The 18009-nt window shown below is 35.4% G+C and overlaps 1 protein-coding gene across 13 annotated transcripts in view; it reads left to right on the forward strand.

Moving 5' to 3' along the window:
• The window catches only part of DMD (dystrophin), a 1134919-nt gene that overhangs the window by 972787 nt on the left and 144123 nt on the right, over positions 1-18009 (forward strand). For all 13 annotated transcript variants that reach the window (XM_015620877.3, XM_015620912.3, XM_015620930.3 and 10 more), the window contains one exon: positions 2839-2985. In XM_015620877.3, the coding sequence (XP_015476363.1) occupies positions 2839-2985 (147 nt within the window). The remainder of the gene's footprint in view (positions 1-2838; positions 2986-18009) is intronic.

Below are 18009 nucleotides of genomic sequence, written 5' to 3' on the forward strand. Positions count from 1 at the left end.
CAGTAAAAACTCTAAATTTCTGCTTCTACAGATGCTTAGCTCTAGAATCATGTATGCTGACTGATGGACTGGTTGTTTTTATTGCTTAAAGAAGACTTGCAGTTGCTGACTTCTTAATAATATAAAGTCATATTCCAAATCTTTCTGTGGTTATTTTTCTCTTTTCTGTCTACAGTTTTCTAATTGTAAGCTTACTGGCATTAATTAGCTAGCTGTTCATTGACTGGCATACTTTTTTTTGTTCTTGCTGTTTATCATGTTTGGATTTGGCCAGCTAATAAAAACACCAGCAAAAATTCAGACTTAGCAATAATAGAAAGCAGAATATTGAATTTAAAGGCAAAAGCTGTAGTATTTTGTGCACTGGAATAATATTATCACACTGCACAAATCATTATCCTTGCAGTACAAAAAAAATTAATTAGGACATTGATTGAACAGAAGGCAGAAGATGAGTTTTCTTCTCTACTTCCATGTCTATTTCATTTCTTTCAGTGTGGGTTGCTTCTGTGTCGTAGCCTTTCAGGTCTGTAAAATAACTTACAGTCAAAAAACATGCTAATTATGAAAGATTTTCTATTTCTATTTCTATTTCACTTTAATAGATATAAAGGCTGTGTGATTTACCTAATAATTAATGGTGGTATGCAAGGGAGACCAGTACTTTCAAGTCCACAATATAGATGCAAATAATTGGTCTGAAATCAGCTAGTTAAGTTAAAATATGTTTAAAAACAAGTGTTTTATAAGGCCTGTGTGCTTTGCTTAAGCAGTGATATTTTTCAATCAGAGACCTGATCCTAATCCCATACAAATAATAGAAAGTTAACTCAATTTAGTACAAGAACTGCATTAAAGTGCATTGTAGTCTAGGAACTGATCTTTGCATCTATTGATTGGCATTTATTCTCTCAGTGTTTTTTAGTTTAGATATACATTTATTTTGTGTATTTAATTTTTATTATATATTACCTTTATTATATCTTTTCCGTTATATCTAATATATACACATGTATATCTATATTTTATGCAAAGTGGTCATTGATAACTCTAGATTAGTGGTGGTCTCTCACCTTGGAAAGGAAGCAGCATGGGAGGAACTGAGTTGATCATCCCAAATGTAAGCCACAGAGTCATGACCAGGCACCTTGGGGCTTGAAAACAGCAGATCACAAGGAAAAAAACAGTAAAACAACCATTTGTAAGTGAAGTGCTCAGAGAGAGGTGTATATATTTCTTCAGCCTTTGAGGCCTTTACTTTACAACAACAAATGTCTACTTTTACAACATGTTGTTTGTTCTCTGAACTCAATTGCTAACTAAAAAGTTCAGGGTAAGCACATATATAACTCTCTAGGGTAAAACCAAACGTGAGCTGTCTTCCTTTTCTTTGTATTTCAGACCTTGCTCAGCACTAAATTGTAAATCAGTTCTCACCAGTAATGTCAGTTCTACTCCAGTGGTATAAAACTGGAGAAATGGGGAAGTCAACTGTTATGTCATGAACTTGATGTATGCATCTTCTCTGACATTGTGGCATTTGCATAGTTCTCTGCACTTCATTTACAAAATACACATCCCTTCTGATGGTGTATTTTAAATATTGATCATTGCAGTCATTCATTGTACAAGTACCACTGAAGTCAGTCTAACTCCTTATGTTGCAGGGTAATTTAACATAATTGATGGAAGTCAAATCAGCTTTTAAAAGACATTTGAGGAACAAATTTTCAGTGATGTTTACCTTTAGTGCTCTTCATGGCATTCTAAGGTCTATGAATGTCTTCATATTATTCATTCTTAAAGTTCACAGAGGATGGGCTTTTTTTACCTTTTTGTACCTTATTTTGCATCATGTGTTGATGAAAAGATTACTAGGCAATAATTTCAGGTTATTTGATGATCTAAAATGAAATGCAGACCACAGGGGTTTATATTAAAACTGCTGAGAGAAAGGAGCTATAGAGCAGACTAATATAGCAAGTGAATTATTCTGCCTTTGTGTGCAGACTTCATATGGTAGGAAAACATGATCCCGAGGATGACAGAATTTTTCCCTTAGAAACGACTCATTGTTACATTTTGACATATTTTATCACATTAAAAATTCATAAATGTCTCCTTAGAAAAGATAGATATGGAGCAGTGGAAAAAGTACATAGAGATTCCTCTGAGAAACTCATGGTGCCCTGAATTTATCTGAATGTACCCAGATATATCATGGAGACATCCTCATCAGGTTGCTGATTTTAAAATAAGTTTGTAACTAGCAGATTCTGGTTTTAACATACATTAATGAAATTATTAGCTAAACTGCTTTTATGCATAGTTTTAAGATTATCTTAAAAGAAACATTTTTTTGTTTTTTCTTTTAACTATGAGTCATGTAAGCCAGTTTGGGATTATTAGGGGTCTGTAAAACTTTCATCATTTTTCCATTTGTTGTATTTGGGAGCAGCTGTTTTCCTCTGTTTTCCTGTGTTAAACTGTACTCATCACTCCCATCCATCCTGACTGAACTAGTTACACACAAGTAAAGGATGAAACAGGAGACAAGTGTGCTCTGCAGTGCACCTCCCAGTGGGTGTGCTGGTTAGAAATTCAGCTAAACTGGCCAAAGGTGGCTATGAAGGTTCCAAATTCATAGCACCTTCTGAAATGCTGGGCCTTACACTTGAGAACTAAAGTCCATATGAAGTTAAATAAACATACCAGTAATGGAATCACGACTGTATGTATCAGCTTGCATGTAATATCTTTATGTTACTAATCAGCTGGTAGCAGAGCCAATAGTCTTTGAAGTTAGTGTATTTATATTTATATTTATAATTCACGCAGGTTTATCGAGCAGAACTTGTTCCCCTTAAGGAAAAGGTGCATCACGTCAATGAGCTCGCTCGCCGCTTCACTCCCGCCGATATTCAACTCTCCCAGTACAATCTCAGCTGTGTGGAAGACCTAAACACAAGGTGGAAGGTGCTACAGGTATATTTCACATTACTTTTTTCTTTATGCTTCATTTAAGTAAATATTTCTATTTCTCTGTGTGTTGTTCCCTATGGGATAGCACCAAAGGTGTACAAAGCAATGAAAGATAAGAAAGCCCAAGAAAATATTTTGTTGTTACCATTCATAAATGCATTAGACAGAGGCCCAACCTGATAGGGTAGATGGTTTAAAAATGTAAAGGGCAAGCCACATGTTTTGCACACATTTCAAAGATAATACATTCTCTTCCACAGAGCTTGGGAAACATTATGAACAATTAACTTTCACTGTAAATTATTGGTTTGATATGTCAAATCCAGATATTTGGAAAACAAAATTTTCATCTTCTCTGAAGATACCTGGAGACAGTGTGTCAGGGTGAGATGTTATTGCAGATAGAATAGACAGTTAATTGAAATATTATGGTTTACTGTCTTTTTTCATATTTACTTAAATGTCATCTGGAAGATACAGTGAATAAGGTGAAAGCACTCCAGTAAATTTTTAAACACATCCTGAGGGGAAAAGACATAAGTAGCTTTGAAAGATTATGATATACTAAAGGCCAAGATGTGATCCTTGGAAAGAGGAAAGATGCATCTGTTGCTATAATATAATTTTTCTACTTAAAAGAGAGCAGAGTTTGAAATGTGTTGAGAGGCAGAGCTCATTTTTGTTAAGAGAGAATAAAATAGCATAGACTGGAATAGAGTAAATCAATTGGAATGATGAATATACAATTATTAAGACCAGCTCTTCTACATACAAGATCTGCTGGACACTCACACCCAATGGCACTTTTTAGTATAATATGTATTTTTCCATCATAGGACTAGATTTTTTTATGATCAGCACTCCAGTTAGATGTGATACCCTTTATAGAAAGCTGAAATTTTGGCCACATGATAGGAAAAGCAAAAATGAAAATTGTTTTTGTTTCATGCAAAACCATTTTCCTTCTTAGGTGTGTTCCTGTTTATTTCTGGTTTTACAGTTGTCCAAGTATGTTTATTTTTCATTCTGTTGGTTTTGTGAGTTTTATTTATTTATTAATTGCCTTTGTTATGCTAATGTCACCTAAAATATTGACTTTATGCTTTTGTATTTTCATCTTTTTTTTAAATATATATTTCAGTTTATTTTCATGTGTCTTTCTTATACATTGGATGTGTTTTCTCTCAGGCTACTCTTAATTCTTATTTTCAAAAAGCAGTTCTTTCTGTGTTCCTACTCTTCTCTGTCTTTCCACATCCAGCTTCCCTTATTTCTCTTGTTTTTGTTTCTCTGTACTCCCCTTGTTTCTTTTCTTAGTTTACTTCTCTTTTTCTCCCTCCTCAAAGGTTAGTTCTCTCTCTCCTTGCTATATTCCTAAAGGGGAAAATATTTCTTATCCATGTACCCCACTTTCCAGAAAATATCACTGCAGGAAAATCACAAAACAGAGAATTCTGTGCTATTGCTTGACAGAAAGATACCCATCCTTGGTTATGTGTGGGAAAAGTGCATAAAGACATAAAATTTATCACATCTAAAACACCAGTGAATTCTAGTGTTATGGGAAAGTTGAAGAGCATTTTGTAAAGGAGGAAATCATGTCTCACTTGTTTCTGTATTAACTCTGGGAACTTACATAAGATTAGAGGAGGAAATGTGTTTTCTTAAGCCAGATCTTACAGAGGTTTAATATTATATTTACTTTATATTCATAAGGCCAGTCGTAGTCAGTCATTTTCAGTATTTCACAGTGGTTCTACAGTGAGATTGGTGCTCTTAGTGAATAGAACCAAATATTCCTCCAGAATCTTCCCAGAACTTCATTTGTATTTTTGCAGTAAGGCATGTTTGCCATTAATTTGCTAATTAATTGGTTTGTATTCAATTGTAGTGAATATACTCTAGAGTATTACTGGTACAAAAATGTACAGAAAACCCTCAACCACTTACAGACTCAACCAGTCCTGTTTTTGAAGTGTTTTGTAGAGTGCATTTCATTAATGAAAGCTGATGCACTCAGCTCAGTCACTGAAAACAGTGTCATCTTCTGTGGAGTTTGAGTAGTTTCATGCCTTTAATAGAGTAGTTTTGAGGAAAATATGCTGTTCATTTCTTTTTATTTTTCTTAAACATGAAAGGAGATGAAGTGTTTCCAAGGAGCTATTTGTTATGAATTTCACAAGGGGCTCTCATGCATGCTTCAAACAGTGTATGTAATGATCTCATCCTGGGGTAGAATGTGTCTTGCAAGCCCTTGCTTACTTCCAGTTGACATTTAGGGAGCCAGGAATCCCCTAAAATAGGTGGGAGTTATATCCATTTCACTTAGTCAGAGATCTGATTGCTATAATGCTGGTCAAAGGGCAAAGTTCCTGACATGTAAAAGAATTTACAAGTATCCCACAGGGAACATAGCCTTCAGTTATCAAGAAAGATATTTTTGTTTAAATCAAACTTTGTTTTCTTTTATTTAGAATAGTACCTTTAATAAGCTGAAAAATGCAGTAAGAACTGTCTGTCATCCAAAAATGTATCTATTAGGATATTTTGCTATGGTATTTATACTCTAGAGCTTTTACTTCTGAAAGTTGGTAGTTTGTGAGTGGTTGTCTTTGAGCACATCAAAAACCTAGAGCTAAATCAGCCTAAGGTCTTTTCCAATCTAAACTTTTCTATAATTCTGTGATTTACATACATATATATCATGATTGTCACCAAGCATAAGTATTCAGTATTCCTAACTCCTCAGCTCATCTTGTGCCAGTAGAGAAGATTCTGCAGGATGTGGGGGTTTGAAGATTGTTGTGGTGTAAAAAACATGCTGACATTTGTTAGAAGGCCCAGCCACAACTGGACAATTATTCTGTTCCCTTGAAGAGCATTGTCTGCTTGCAGGAGCTTTGAAGAGCCAGCAGGCTTTTAGTACCCCTGGAGGCAGTTATCTAAAGTCATATCATCATTTTATTTGTATTCTGCTGAGGACAGGCTCTTTACTGAGCTGCATAATGCACACTAATGTAATAAACATTGCTGCAATGAATTATTTCAAAAACCACCTTCTTTTGTGTGCTTCTCAAATACTAGCTGATTCTTTCAATCTCTGGTGAGAAATATGAATGAATCTTACCATCTTTATTTCCAGAGGTACTAATATCAAGAATATAAAAGCCAAAAAGGAAATCCCTTCTTCCCTGAAATCAGTGTAAAATTGTCACTATGCATCACAGTCTTGCTGGCCAGTGAACCTCTAAAGAGCTGAGTCACAGGCATTGTGGGCAGCTGTCCTCAGCTCACACCTTGCTCTTTGTAGGGGTTGGACACCAAGCCAAGGAATTTGCAGCAATATACAAGCTGAAATCAACAGTGACCTATTGTAGCAGGTTTTAGGTTTGGGCTTTTTTTCATTTTTCTTCGCCTTCTGTCTTTCATGCCTTCTCTGAGAAAAATATCCTACCAAAAAATGAAATAACAACAAAAATACCTATGTAAAAGAAATGTCTTCTTCAGGTCTCTTGCAGCTCAATTGAACCAAGTTTGCTTTTTTTAAATTGTATGTATTAATGGTTTCAGGAAATAAACTTCATTTCTAAACCACGGAATTAAAATTTGAAAGTGATGAAGGCTATTCTCTTATGTCATTTTTCTTAGAGAAAAATGCTCTCTTGCTTTACAGTTCAGTTGTCCAATTGGAAGTGCAGAGGATCCTCATACATGAAAGCTCTAGTCACTCTAGTCATATACTTAAACAGAATATTGGCCTTAAATTGTTCTATATCTTAAATTACAAGTAGAGTTATTTAACCTTAAACAGCGAGTGTAAACTGGGGTTAAAGCTGATAGATTGACAGATGATGCAACAATAGCAAGAAAGATGTTTCTTCCTCTGTATGAGATTAAGTAATGTCTAAATGAATTGGCGATATAAAAGGTCATTATATTTTTATATTTTTATATTTATATATTACCTTTTTGTTACCTTAGCAGTTTCTCTTTCCATTGGGATATTTCATTAATTTCAATAACTAATTTGTTTCTATTACTTTGGTTTTTCATCTTTTTTAAACTGTATTTTGACATATGTAATCTGTTAGTAGCTGAAAAAAAATGGGAGACAACTTTTCTAAATATCTGGACCCAAAATTATATCTCAGTTACAGCTACAGTAGCTAAGTCACTACTAAAATCATGGTGCTTTTCAGCCTTGAAATTTGAAATTATTTTGTAGTTGCAGATTTCATCTTCCCAGCAGAGGGAGATTTTGATCCTTTTTGGAAGTTGAGTTTTCCCATCAGACTACTCAGTTAAAATGTTGGTTTGTATGTTCCATGAGAACAGGAACTTCTGCCAAAACCACAATTGTTACAGCTCTTTAATGGTCTCTTATTTGTTTAATTGGCTATGCCAGTTGGCTGCAGAAGTCATAGACCCAAGCATTTTTCTTCCATTTCTGTTAAATTGAGTCTCAGATTTTCTCAATGTTTGTCTGCAAAATTATGCATATAGAATTCATTTTGCAGTGATTCGTTCTTTACAAATCCAATTTATTTATTTCTGTAAGTTAGTGGAGGAAGGCCAGCTGTCAGGACTAGGATTCAATTCTGCTAATGAAGTCTGTGTCAAAAATTGGAAATATTCCTTCCTAAATTAGAAGGACACCTTCATTGTGGCATCTTTAGGGCAGTCAGTGAAAGCAAGTGTGTAACTATAAACAGGAATAGTTATCATCCATAGACATGACAGCAGGAAAACTAATAAAATCTTACTAAATTTATGATGTGTGTGATGAATTTTACTTTGTGGGAAATTGCAACTGCTTTAATCATTTTTTGTAAAGGAGGTGCATTCATTTTGAGAGTTTTGTTCGCCTCTTTTGACTTCCTTTACTCTGAAATTTTGTTCTCTATGAAGATGTTTGGAAGAACCATGCAGAAGAATAGCGATTTATCATACTTTATATTCTCGTTACAATATGAATCTGTAGATTTCTTTCGATGTATTTTTTTGTTTCTCATAAGTGTGTGTGAGTGTGGGGGTTATAAAAGCTGAGTTATGCTGTTTATATGTGAAAAGAAAAGCACCTAAAATTTATCAAAAGTAAGACAAAGTTACACGTGAATCTTGAATTTAGCACTCTCTTGTACAACCTTTGCATATACAATATATTCTGTAAGATGCCCCATTTATCTATTTGATGGATAAATGATAGGAAAAGAATGGGCATATTAGTTGATATATGTAAGTCTCATTTCCTTATAAAGGAAGAGTAGAACAATTTACTTCCACCTGTCAGCAGTTATAGATTATGTTTGGCAGCACACATCCATATGACTCATACCAGACTATATTTAGGATACTGAGGAAAACAGAGGTTGTGATACTGTTGGGAATATATTCACTGGAAACCAACACCCACTAGTTCTGTTTGGTTTCAGTCAAGTAGTTTTAGCTAAATCATCCAGGTTATAGCTCTTTAATTTATTTACTAACCACCACTGAAACTGCATTCCTTAGTGTTCATGATCTGTAATACCACATTATCTCAAAAACATTATTTGAAATAGTTTCTGTAGATGTCCCTTTGACAAGGAGTGTGGAAGTTGCATTTGAAGAATTAAAGCTCTGGCTTTCAGTCCTATACAGAGGTGTAGACTACAGGAGTTAGGAGATTTTACCTTGGATTCCAAAATTGCCCAGATAGCTTTGAGTTTTTTCTTGTACAAATTGAAAGAATATGGCCTGATTTTTTCAACACCTTTACAGGTGTGTGACCTTATTCCAATCAGCCATGTTTAGGCTGCTTATTATGAAAAAATAGGCTTGTTTAAGGTAAGAATGTGTGAGGGGGAATAGCTGGGAAGTGCACAAAGTTAGCAGCACTCAGACTAGTGAAAGCAAACAAGGACAAAACAGAAAAGAACCTTGCAATCATAAGTCAATCTCCAGTCCTAGCTTCTGCTCCTTTTCCTTCCCAAAATGCTATCAACTGTCAGAGCTCCTAATTTGCAGGTTAGATTTTGCTAAAGCAGTAGGAGAGGACAGGAATGCATAGGGTGGGTCAGGGCAGGATGCAGTGACACCAGAAGGCTGATGGATCCTTGCAATTTGTGCTCCTGCTCCCACCCTGGAGGGGACCACGCTGCTGGCACAGATCCTCTGCCCATTGACGCCTGCCTGCTTTGAAATGAGGTTGGAGCAGATGTACAAAGTTTGCTTTGAATGTGGAACACGTTTGTTGCAGATAGAGCATTCACTGAATTTAAGAGCTGCCCAGTAAAGGCTCTCTAATGTGATTTTCAGAGGCTTGTAACTCAATGAAACCTTAATGAATACCCTTGGATTGAAAGCAATATAAAACCCCTCAGATTCCAAGCACCAGTGCCAAAGTATTGTTAAAGGGTTTTAGAGGGAGAATGTAAAACTGGCAAAACATATTTCTCTTTCTCCCCATTTTCACTAATCCCTTCTTCTGAAATGATGTGTTTTTTTTACAAGAAACTTCATTTGAAGTGATTAAAAGCCCAAGGAAAGGAAATAATATACACATTTCCAGTGCAGAAGGTTAATGTTGGCCTTTCTTATTTCTTTGTTGAGTAATTTTGTGTCTTTCTGACATATCAATTATATGTTATATCACTGCAAATAGTTTTATGTCAGGCCATCTACTTTCAGGTTACAGAAAGCTTTTGCAGTCTTTCAGCTAGGTAGTACTTTGTGCTATATTTTTTATATCTTTTTGCTTCAGAGAGACTAAGTAGGAATTTTTTTTGCTATTTTAGAAGTACTGTTAATAATAGTATTTAAAATACTAAAAATGTCAGTGGCATTAAGTTGTGACACAGATTTGAAACCAGCCTTTATGGAAGATTATGTGTGTAATTTTAAAAATATTTTTACAAGATGCTCTCTAAAGTTGCCACTGCAGTTTTCAACATGGTCTGAGTAAAGCTGAGTGTTGTACCCTTGTATAGAAAACTATGTGCAGTATGGAAGTGATGTAATGGTATGTTTGCTGTAGAGGAGAGCACTTTATAATTAAAATGGCTCAAATTCTGTTATGTGTATGCAAAATCTTCTATAAAGTCTTTCCTAATTTGGATCCAGCCAGCACAACACAGGCAGAAGGTGTTTCTCAGTGTGCTTATCCTGTGGTTCATCTAAGCTGTTCAATTCTTGTGCTTGTTATTTTATAAAACACTGATACTGCAATAAAGTTTAGAAATATACCCCTTGGTTATAGAACAAACATAGTATGAATTACAATTATTGACCCAGAGCTTGCAATTTCAGGTTTTATTAGTGTTCATTTTTTATTTCTTTTGTACCTGGAAAGATCAACATCCAATTCCTGTTTGTGGAAATGAATTCTTTAGGGTATGACATTTTTGGGGGGAGCTTCAAGTAAGAAGACTCAGGTCATTTTTCCCTTCCGTTTTCTCAGGTGTTCAAAGGTGTTTCCCTACCACAGTTCAGTTTTTTTTAAACCCAAATAAATTAGCATTAATCCAGAAAAATAATCCTAAGATTACATCTGTAGGTAGCATATTCATTTTGTTGGATGTTTTCACTTTAATTCCTCTGATTTCTCATACCATCCTCAAGTGTTTTGTGTCCTTTCCTTTCAGTACCCTCATTTATGACTCTTTCATCAGTAAAAACAATCAGTTCTATCCTAATTAATTAGCTGACATGTAGCTGATAACGGAGTGCTGTTTCAGTGTAGTGTTTTTTGGGGCATTCAGAAGAAAAAGAAGGCTGTGTCTTTCATAAAATGGTTTTGTGCTTTTTGTATATCCAGGCATTACGGTTCCTTATCTCAAAACATCACATTTCAAATCCTGAGTTGATTTTATCTGTACTTTTGCCAGCCAGAAAACTAAGATAACTGAATTTGGGTTGCACATCTGTTGTCATAGCTACCTGCAATATATCCCTGAATCTGCCTGGGTTTACCTCTAATGAGAAAGGGGTTACATTTTTCTCATAAAACCTCCATAACTTTATTCAGCTATGAATGACCTGTGAAACACTGTCAGACTGGTATGGTCTGTTGCAGAAATTGAGCAAGCTTCCTCTTTTAAAAAGTCAGGATCTAATCCTTTTTTCTTCACCAGTGAATAGGAGGTCAGCTCCCATCCAATAAAGTTTCAGAAAGACAGAGGCAAATCCAATTTTATGATCTCCACTTTTCTGTCTCGACACTGTGCCTCCACATCGTTAGACTGTGCTCAATATTTCCCACAGCTGATGGGATAAGCCTGTGATGTTTAACAGTGCCAGGTCATGCTGATTATTTCAGTTTTGCCAATGACACTCTGTGTAATTTTTTTTCAAATTATTTTAATTATCTTGTGCGTGAATTTACATGTTTTCAGGTGAGTGTCCATTTATGGATCAGAACTACATTTACAAATTTTAGCTGAATTATAATGGCATTGTGTTGAGTAGGTGTAAGTTTTAGTTTTACTGATAGTTTTTGCTTTTAGTTTAATGTAGTTCTGATAGTTACAGAATTCAATGATCTGTCCCATTGCCTTGAAAAGGGGGCTAGAAAAACAACCTCTGCTTCATGTAAATTTGTGTTAATAAGTACCCTTATATAGGGTCAATAAATAGGTTAATAAATACCCTTAAATAAATAAATAAAGGGTTAATAAATACCCTTATATAGGCCAAGGCTCCTGAATCAGATAACAGTGTCTTTGTGATGTGAGCTACACTACAGTGCTGGACACAAACTGTGATCTTGAAATGAAATGATGAATGATCTCTCACTGAAAGCGTGGTTACAACTGATGTTGTAAAATCTGCTTCTGTTAGTCTGGGAACTGTTGCAGGAAACAAATCACAGACTGTTTAACGCAGCATTAGGTGCTGTTGTGGGTGCTCAGTGCTAACACCGTGGAATGAGAGCTACCACTGCAGACTTTACACGGCTGTGTTGGAAATGAAGCCCCCATGGACCGCTGGCTTTGTCTGCTCTGCCATCCCTCCCAGCTGGGCTGTCTGCTGTCCCTGCTGAGCCTGCTCAGCTCAGATATCCTCAGGTGACCCAGGAGCAACATTTGTGCCTTTTTCTGCCAGAGAAAATCCCCAACACCTTTATTATTGTACAATTTATTGAAGAACGCCCTAGGAATGATGTAAAAGTTGGAAGAATTAAAAGCCTGGTTTGCTGTCTTTAGGAAGCTAATCTATTCTTGAATCTTTAGACAGGAGATATCACTTGTTCCTGATCCTTCTAGCACTTTGTAGGGATAGCTCCAAAAAGATGTATTCAAGGTTGTATAGAAAGTGGATTTCTTGAACTCTTGTGTTATATTAATTACACGATCAGTATATTCACACAGAGATACTGTATTTCACTGTCCTGCTCATATTCAGATAGGCTCTAACTTGCCAGAGATTTTAATTATATTTTTTTTCTGAATAAGAATATAACTAACAGATGTTTGTTTTTGGCTCCATTTCTACATTCTTTGAAAGCTGGAGAATTAAATTGCTGACATTCAGACAACACTAATTCACATATCCAGGGAGCCTAATTTGCCATCCCTGAGATTCTGATTCCTGGTGTTCATGGATTTAAAAACCATTTCAATGACACAATATAAGAATAGGCTGGGGAGTTTCAATAGTATGCTCCTGCTAAACATAATCACATTTTATAAACATCTGTGTCATTACTGGTGTGATTCATCTCTAAGCTGTATACAGCTGTGTTTGCAGTTTCAATTAACAGTCCTCTAATTTCATATCCATCTCATGTTGCTAATTTAGTTAATTTATTCATAATTAAGAGTATTCTATTTTCTACGAAGGTTTGTGAGTTTGGTGCATTATAAAAAATAAAAAGTAACCCCTAAGGCCGAGGCATTTTGATTCTTACAATAGTCACATCAGAACAAAAATGTCATTAATGCACCTAAAGGGAAAGACATGATGTAAGGGACATTTTTTTCTTTTCTCAGTGTGGAATGAGAACCCTTTGGAAGGTATTGGCTTTGTGCTTGAAAGCAAAAGACATTATGAATGTGCTCTTTTCTCATCTTTTTTGCCCTTCTCCCTTTTGCCCAAAATCTAATGTAATTCTATGGTTTAAACTAATACAGTTAATTTTAATATGTAAAAAAAAAAATACCTCTACAAAGGGTATTACAAGAGGAGGTATGTGGCAGACATGAATCTTCCTACTTCATGCATTTTTGCTCTTTGACATTTATATTTTAGATTACAAGGTATTTAAAAGGACCTATGTGATTAAGACTTGTGAGATAGCTTAAAAAAATTAAGCTTGAGACACACTCAGTTGGAAGATAAGGACTTAGTACTTATCAAAAGAAGTGTTTGAATATTTAGAAATGGTTTGGGGTTTTTTTGGCTATCAGTACAAAGATGCTGTGTGAAAAATGGGTTAGAAGTCCTAAGTCATCTAGAAACAAATCTCCTCCAGTTGTCCACACTCTAATGATGTTCTACAGTTTTTCCAGGATTGGTTACAAGTCTCCAGTACTCTGTAAATACAGAGATAATGCCTTCTCTGTTACCTTCACAGGCCCTATAGGGATACTTATTCCAGGAGGTTTCTAAAATATTAAAGGAGTTGTATATATAAATGGCTCCCAAAAGAAAAAATAAAAAAAATTAGAAAAGTGTGAAAAATACCTCCTCTTTAGCATGAAGAGTATTTTGATATTTATGTGTTAGTGACAAGGTGAGTAGAGCACTGAAAGTTCAGCAGCCCTTTCTGGAAAAAGAAAAAAGGGAGAAATACAGGACAGTCTTTGTCAAAAAAGAGAAATTTGAGATAAGTATTATTGTGAGTATTGCTATAATTTGAAGTAAACAGAGGGAAGTTGTACAGAAAACATTGAAATAATGTGATCAATATGTCTCAAGCAGAGCTGCAGGTTTTTAATGACAGCTGCTGAATCCTTTATAGCTGAAAATCACAGTTGTCTGCTGCATTTTCCTTTAATCTTCCCCTGCCTACAATCTCCTTGATGCTCCTTTTAGTTTCTCTCGTTGCTCTTTTTCTCCTTGAAGCTTCCTTTCTTCTTCTTCATATAAGCTTCTCCTTGTCTGTCACACCATCTACAATCATACCACTACTTATTAAGAAAAGGCTAGGAAGGAAAACGTTAAACAAATAAATAGAGAACACAGCAAGGAAATTTATAATCTGAAATTAGAAGAAAATAGAGGGATAGAGAGAGGAAAAGTGCAATGTGAGGTGAGGTAGGCTTTTAGACCTGGCAGTTGCATGAATTATAACCTTTTCTTTTCCCAAGAAATCTCTTAATATCAGAGTTAGTGAAAGATGCAGCCATGGTCTAAGCAGACCTCTAAAGCTCTTCAAAACAGACAGTCTCATAATTTTATTTTCTTCTTCTTGTCAACTCTTAATGCTGAAATGCAATATTCTGAAGACAATAAAAGTTTGAACCATTTCAACCTTTTAGCTGCACACTCTGTGTATTTAGCAAATAGAATGACAATTTTGCTTGCTGTACAAATTCCAGCTGCCCCACCTTTTTCTGATTAAAATGGTGATTAGGGTTAAAGGAGATTATAGCAATTTGCCAGGGTCTTGTTCCGCTGCAAGCTCAAGGTAAGAGGGTGATACAAAGTACCTGCAGAAAGATAGATTATCACTGGTTGTTCAATTTCCAAGCTTCTGTGGATTTTTACTCTTTGTTATTTGTGTAGATTCTCCACATTTTACTATGCAAGAAAGGAAACACATTAATTTTTGATACACAAAAAAAAGTTAATGATTTCCTTCCCTTCTAAGGAGAGATGGGTCTTCAAAAGGGAGCTCATAGATCTTTTAAATTTTATTTTATTATCATACTCTGGAGGTCTGTTGCTTTTTCTTTTCCTTTTTCTTACTCCACATAAAATGATAGGGCAATTGTATCTTGTACTTTAGATGCTAATTTTAAACCCTGTGGAAGTCTGTAAACCTATATGAATTTATATTTTAAAGAGAATTGCACGTGATTTTCTTATTTATCTAAGGAGATGCTTTTGCTGCAAGTTGGAAACAAATATTCAGACCTTGAATCATCTTCCTGCTTAAATTTTTTCAGATAAAAGTTTGGGGTTTCAATTCCAAACCCTCAATTCCATGACATTAGACATGGGATTCCCATCTGTGTTTTTCCCAAAAGAGGATTTTATGCATGCTGTATTATGAAAAATGTGGTCAATGTTTATCTTCTGCATATTTTTTCTAACAGAGAAAAAATAAATACCTGTCATGAAAATGTTGGCACATATTTTTGTGTTTCAGCATTGTGCCTTTAGCACCAGAGGATAATTTTACCTTTTTGTATTTTTAATAATTTTTAAAATTTTTTTGTAATTTATATACAATTTATAATTTTATTTATAATTTTACTTTTTTATATTTTTGCATGCTCTCAGTTCTCCAGAGGGATCTCCCTGTGTGGGGGTAACGTGGCTACCATGAGCTCACACTTGCTGCCACACACAGATGGAGCTGTTCAAATGACCAGCTCCCAGTCTGAGTTCTGGCTGCCCATACTGGTTTAGTGACCATTTGTTTTGCTATAGCATATGCCCTTTTTAATAGAAAAATCACTCTTATTTGCAATAAATCATAGTCTTGAACTGTATTTCTGTTAATACTCTCACTCTAAAAGTAACTCTTCAAAGACTGCTCTCTGATCCTAAGTAATGCATTGACAGACCTCCCAGCATCCTGAACATCTTTCTCTGGATCAGCCAAAACCTAAAATGTTCATGTTTAATGTTTATTTGTTATTTAAAATACATGTGGTGATTTTGAGTCACTGTCACCTGAAAAATAGCTCTGCATTTAACTGACCAATGAAACAAACCAGCCTGTGTCTGAGCAGAAACAGTCAGAAAGGAAAGGGAGTCATTCAGGCTACCAGAAAACCTGAGATTTTCCAGTTAGGAAAAAGCAGATTTTTCCCTTCTCACATCTGCTCCTGGATATAAATGCAATAAGTGTTGTGTGCCTTACCTGTGCTGGTCCTGCTTACTTCAATGGAAGGCACATATAAAGTCAGCAGGATTTATCTCCCTGCTTCCTGGTCATGTCAATCTGTTACCCTCCACTTGTGGAAAATCTTCAAAGGTTCTCGGCCTGTTACACTACATGAAAAATCTGTGCAGATTTGAAAACCTAGATTTGTTTCTGAGGGGGTTTTATGTGCTGTCTTCCCACTCTGAGGACTGTATAAATCCCATTAAAGCAGCAGCCTCTCAAACTGCTTCAGCAGCTTTTGGTTGTGGATTTTCTTTCTTTCTTTTTTGAGTATTTTGATGCATAGGTGAACTTCTAGAATTTTAATTATATCTGTATCTGATGAGCTGCAGCAATGTAAAAGGAGTTTGGGTGAGATTTAATTTTAGATAGCAGCTTAATTAACTGTATTTGTAAAAACCAGTGCAGCTTTAATTAAATTTCTCTACATTAATTTAGTTATTTAATTGAAAATTTGTTGGGATAGTCTTTACAATTTATAACTCTTCCTGTATGGGAATCTTAAATAAGAGATCATAATAATAACTAAAAATAAAACCCAAACTGTACTTAAGTTTTTGCTAGATTTCTACTGTATTTGCAAATAACAGAAAGGGTTTGGGTTTTTTCCCCATAAATATGTATTCTGGTTCATGAATTTTGTAACAGGATTGGACAACTGAAAACTCAGCCTGTAAGTGGTGATTGAAGATGTATTTTTTCTCTTCTCATGTGTGTTGGGGTTGGTTTGTTTTTATCCCATGTCAGCTGTTGTCCCCTTTTCAATGCCTTACCAGTGCTGGCTTGTGCTGCTACAAAGCAACCACCTGCAGGAGTTTTCAGGTTTGGAGTGGGTTGTGATGCACGGGGAAAGTTGTCTGAGTTGTGGGGCTGCAAAATTCTGTGCTGTCAGAGATATAAGGAGAGCAGGTCCAGCAGTGGGAGCAGGAGCCAAAGACACTTCAATCTTTGTGTAGCCTTCCATAGGCACCTGCACATTCCCAGCACAGTTCACTCTCCAGTTCTCCACTCCTCTTGAAGGGATGTGGAGAAGCTGGAACACTGCACATCCTTGGGGAGGTGTGCAGGTATTTAAATAAACCTTGTACTGTTTTTTTAACTGTTATTTTACTGTTTTATTTAACATCCTGTCTTCTCTCATGAGATGAAGTCATGAGAAAAGGTTAACCATTTATTTTCACAGTAAGGCTGCATTGACCTGAAGCAGAAATATATATGTCCTAATAAATATTACATGAAAATTAGAAGTAATTTCAACTTGTGTTCCATTTCTGAATGTACACCGTCTTTCACTGACAGCACTCTGAATTTCAAATAGTATCTGCTTTCCTGGTCTTGAAACTATTGCTACTGCCTTACATTTGCCCTCAAAATTCAAAAATTAATTTCACTGATACTTTGCCAAAGAGACTGTTCCTTCCCAACACCTATTGCATGCATCACTTGCATAAATGGTAACTTTTTGTCCTTCTAGTGCAGCTGGATATTTTCATTGATTTCTGTCATCTGATTCATTAGAGTTCCTTCATTTATTTCTTTTTTTCTGTAATGCATTGTCTCTAATCTGTACAACAAAATAGAAGAGGACTTCATGTCCTTCCTGTGCCATATCTGTCAGGTTACATATTTGAAACAGACCATACAATCCTACTTGCTTGCTTTCTTTGAGGTACCTTTCTTTTGGAGTTTATTTCATACTTCTTTCTTGGGGTACAACAGGTTCCTTGAAGTGAAGTTTGATTTATATGTATTCTTTAATTGTTCAGTGAAATGAGCAGTAAGAGTGTAAATTTCCATGAAGACATAGAGTAATACATAAATCAGTAAACTGGGCAGGATGTTAGGCTTATGAATTCATGAGCCATTTTTCCCAGTGTTAGAAAGTGCTTCTAAATGAACCAAAATAACTTGTTCACAGGAAAGTCTGAAATAATGAACAACATCTTTATGATCTCAGCCTACTTGGACAACTTATAAGATGGGTGGTGGTG

The sequence above is a fragment of the Parus major genome, chromosome 1, assembly GCF_001522545.3.
Source record: "Parus major isolate Abel chromosome 1, Parus_major1.1, whole genome shotgun sequence".
NCBI lineage: Eukaryota > Metazoa > Chordata > Aves > Passeriformes > Paridae > Parus > Parus major.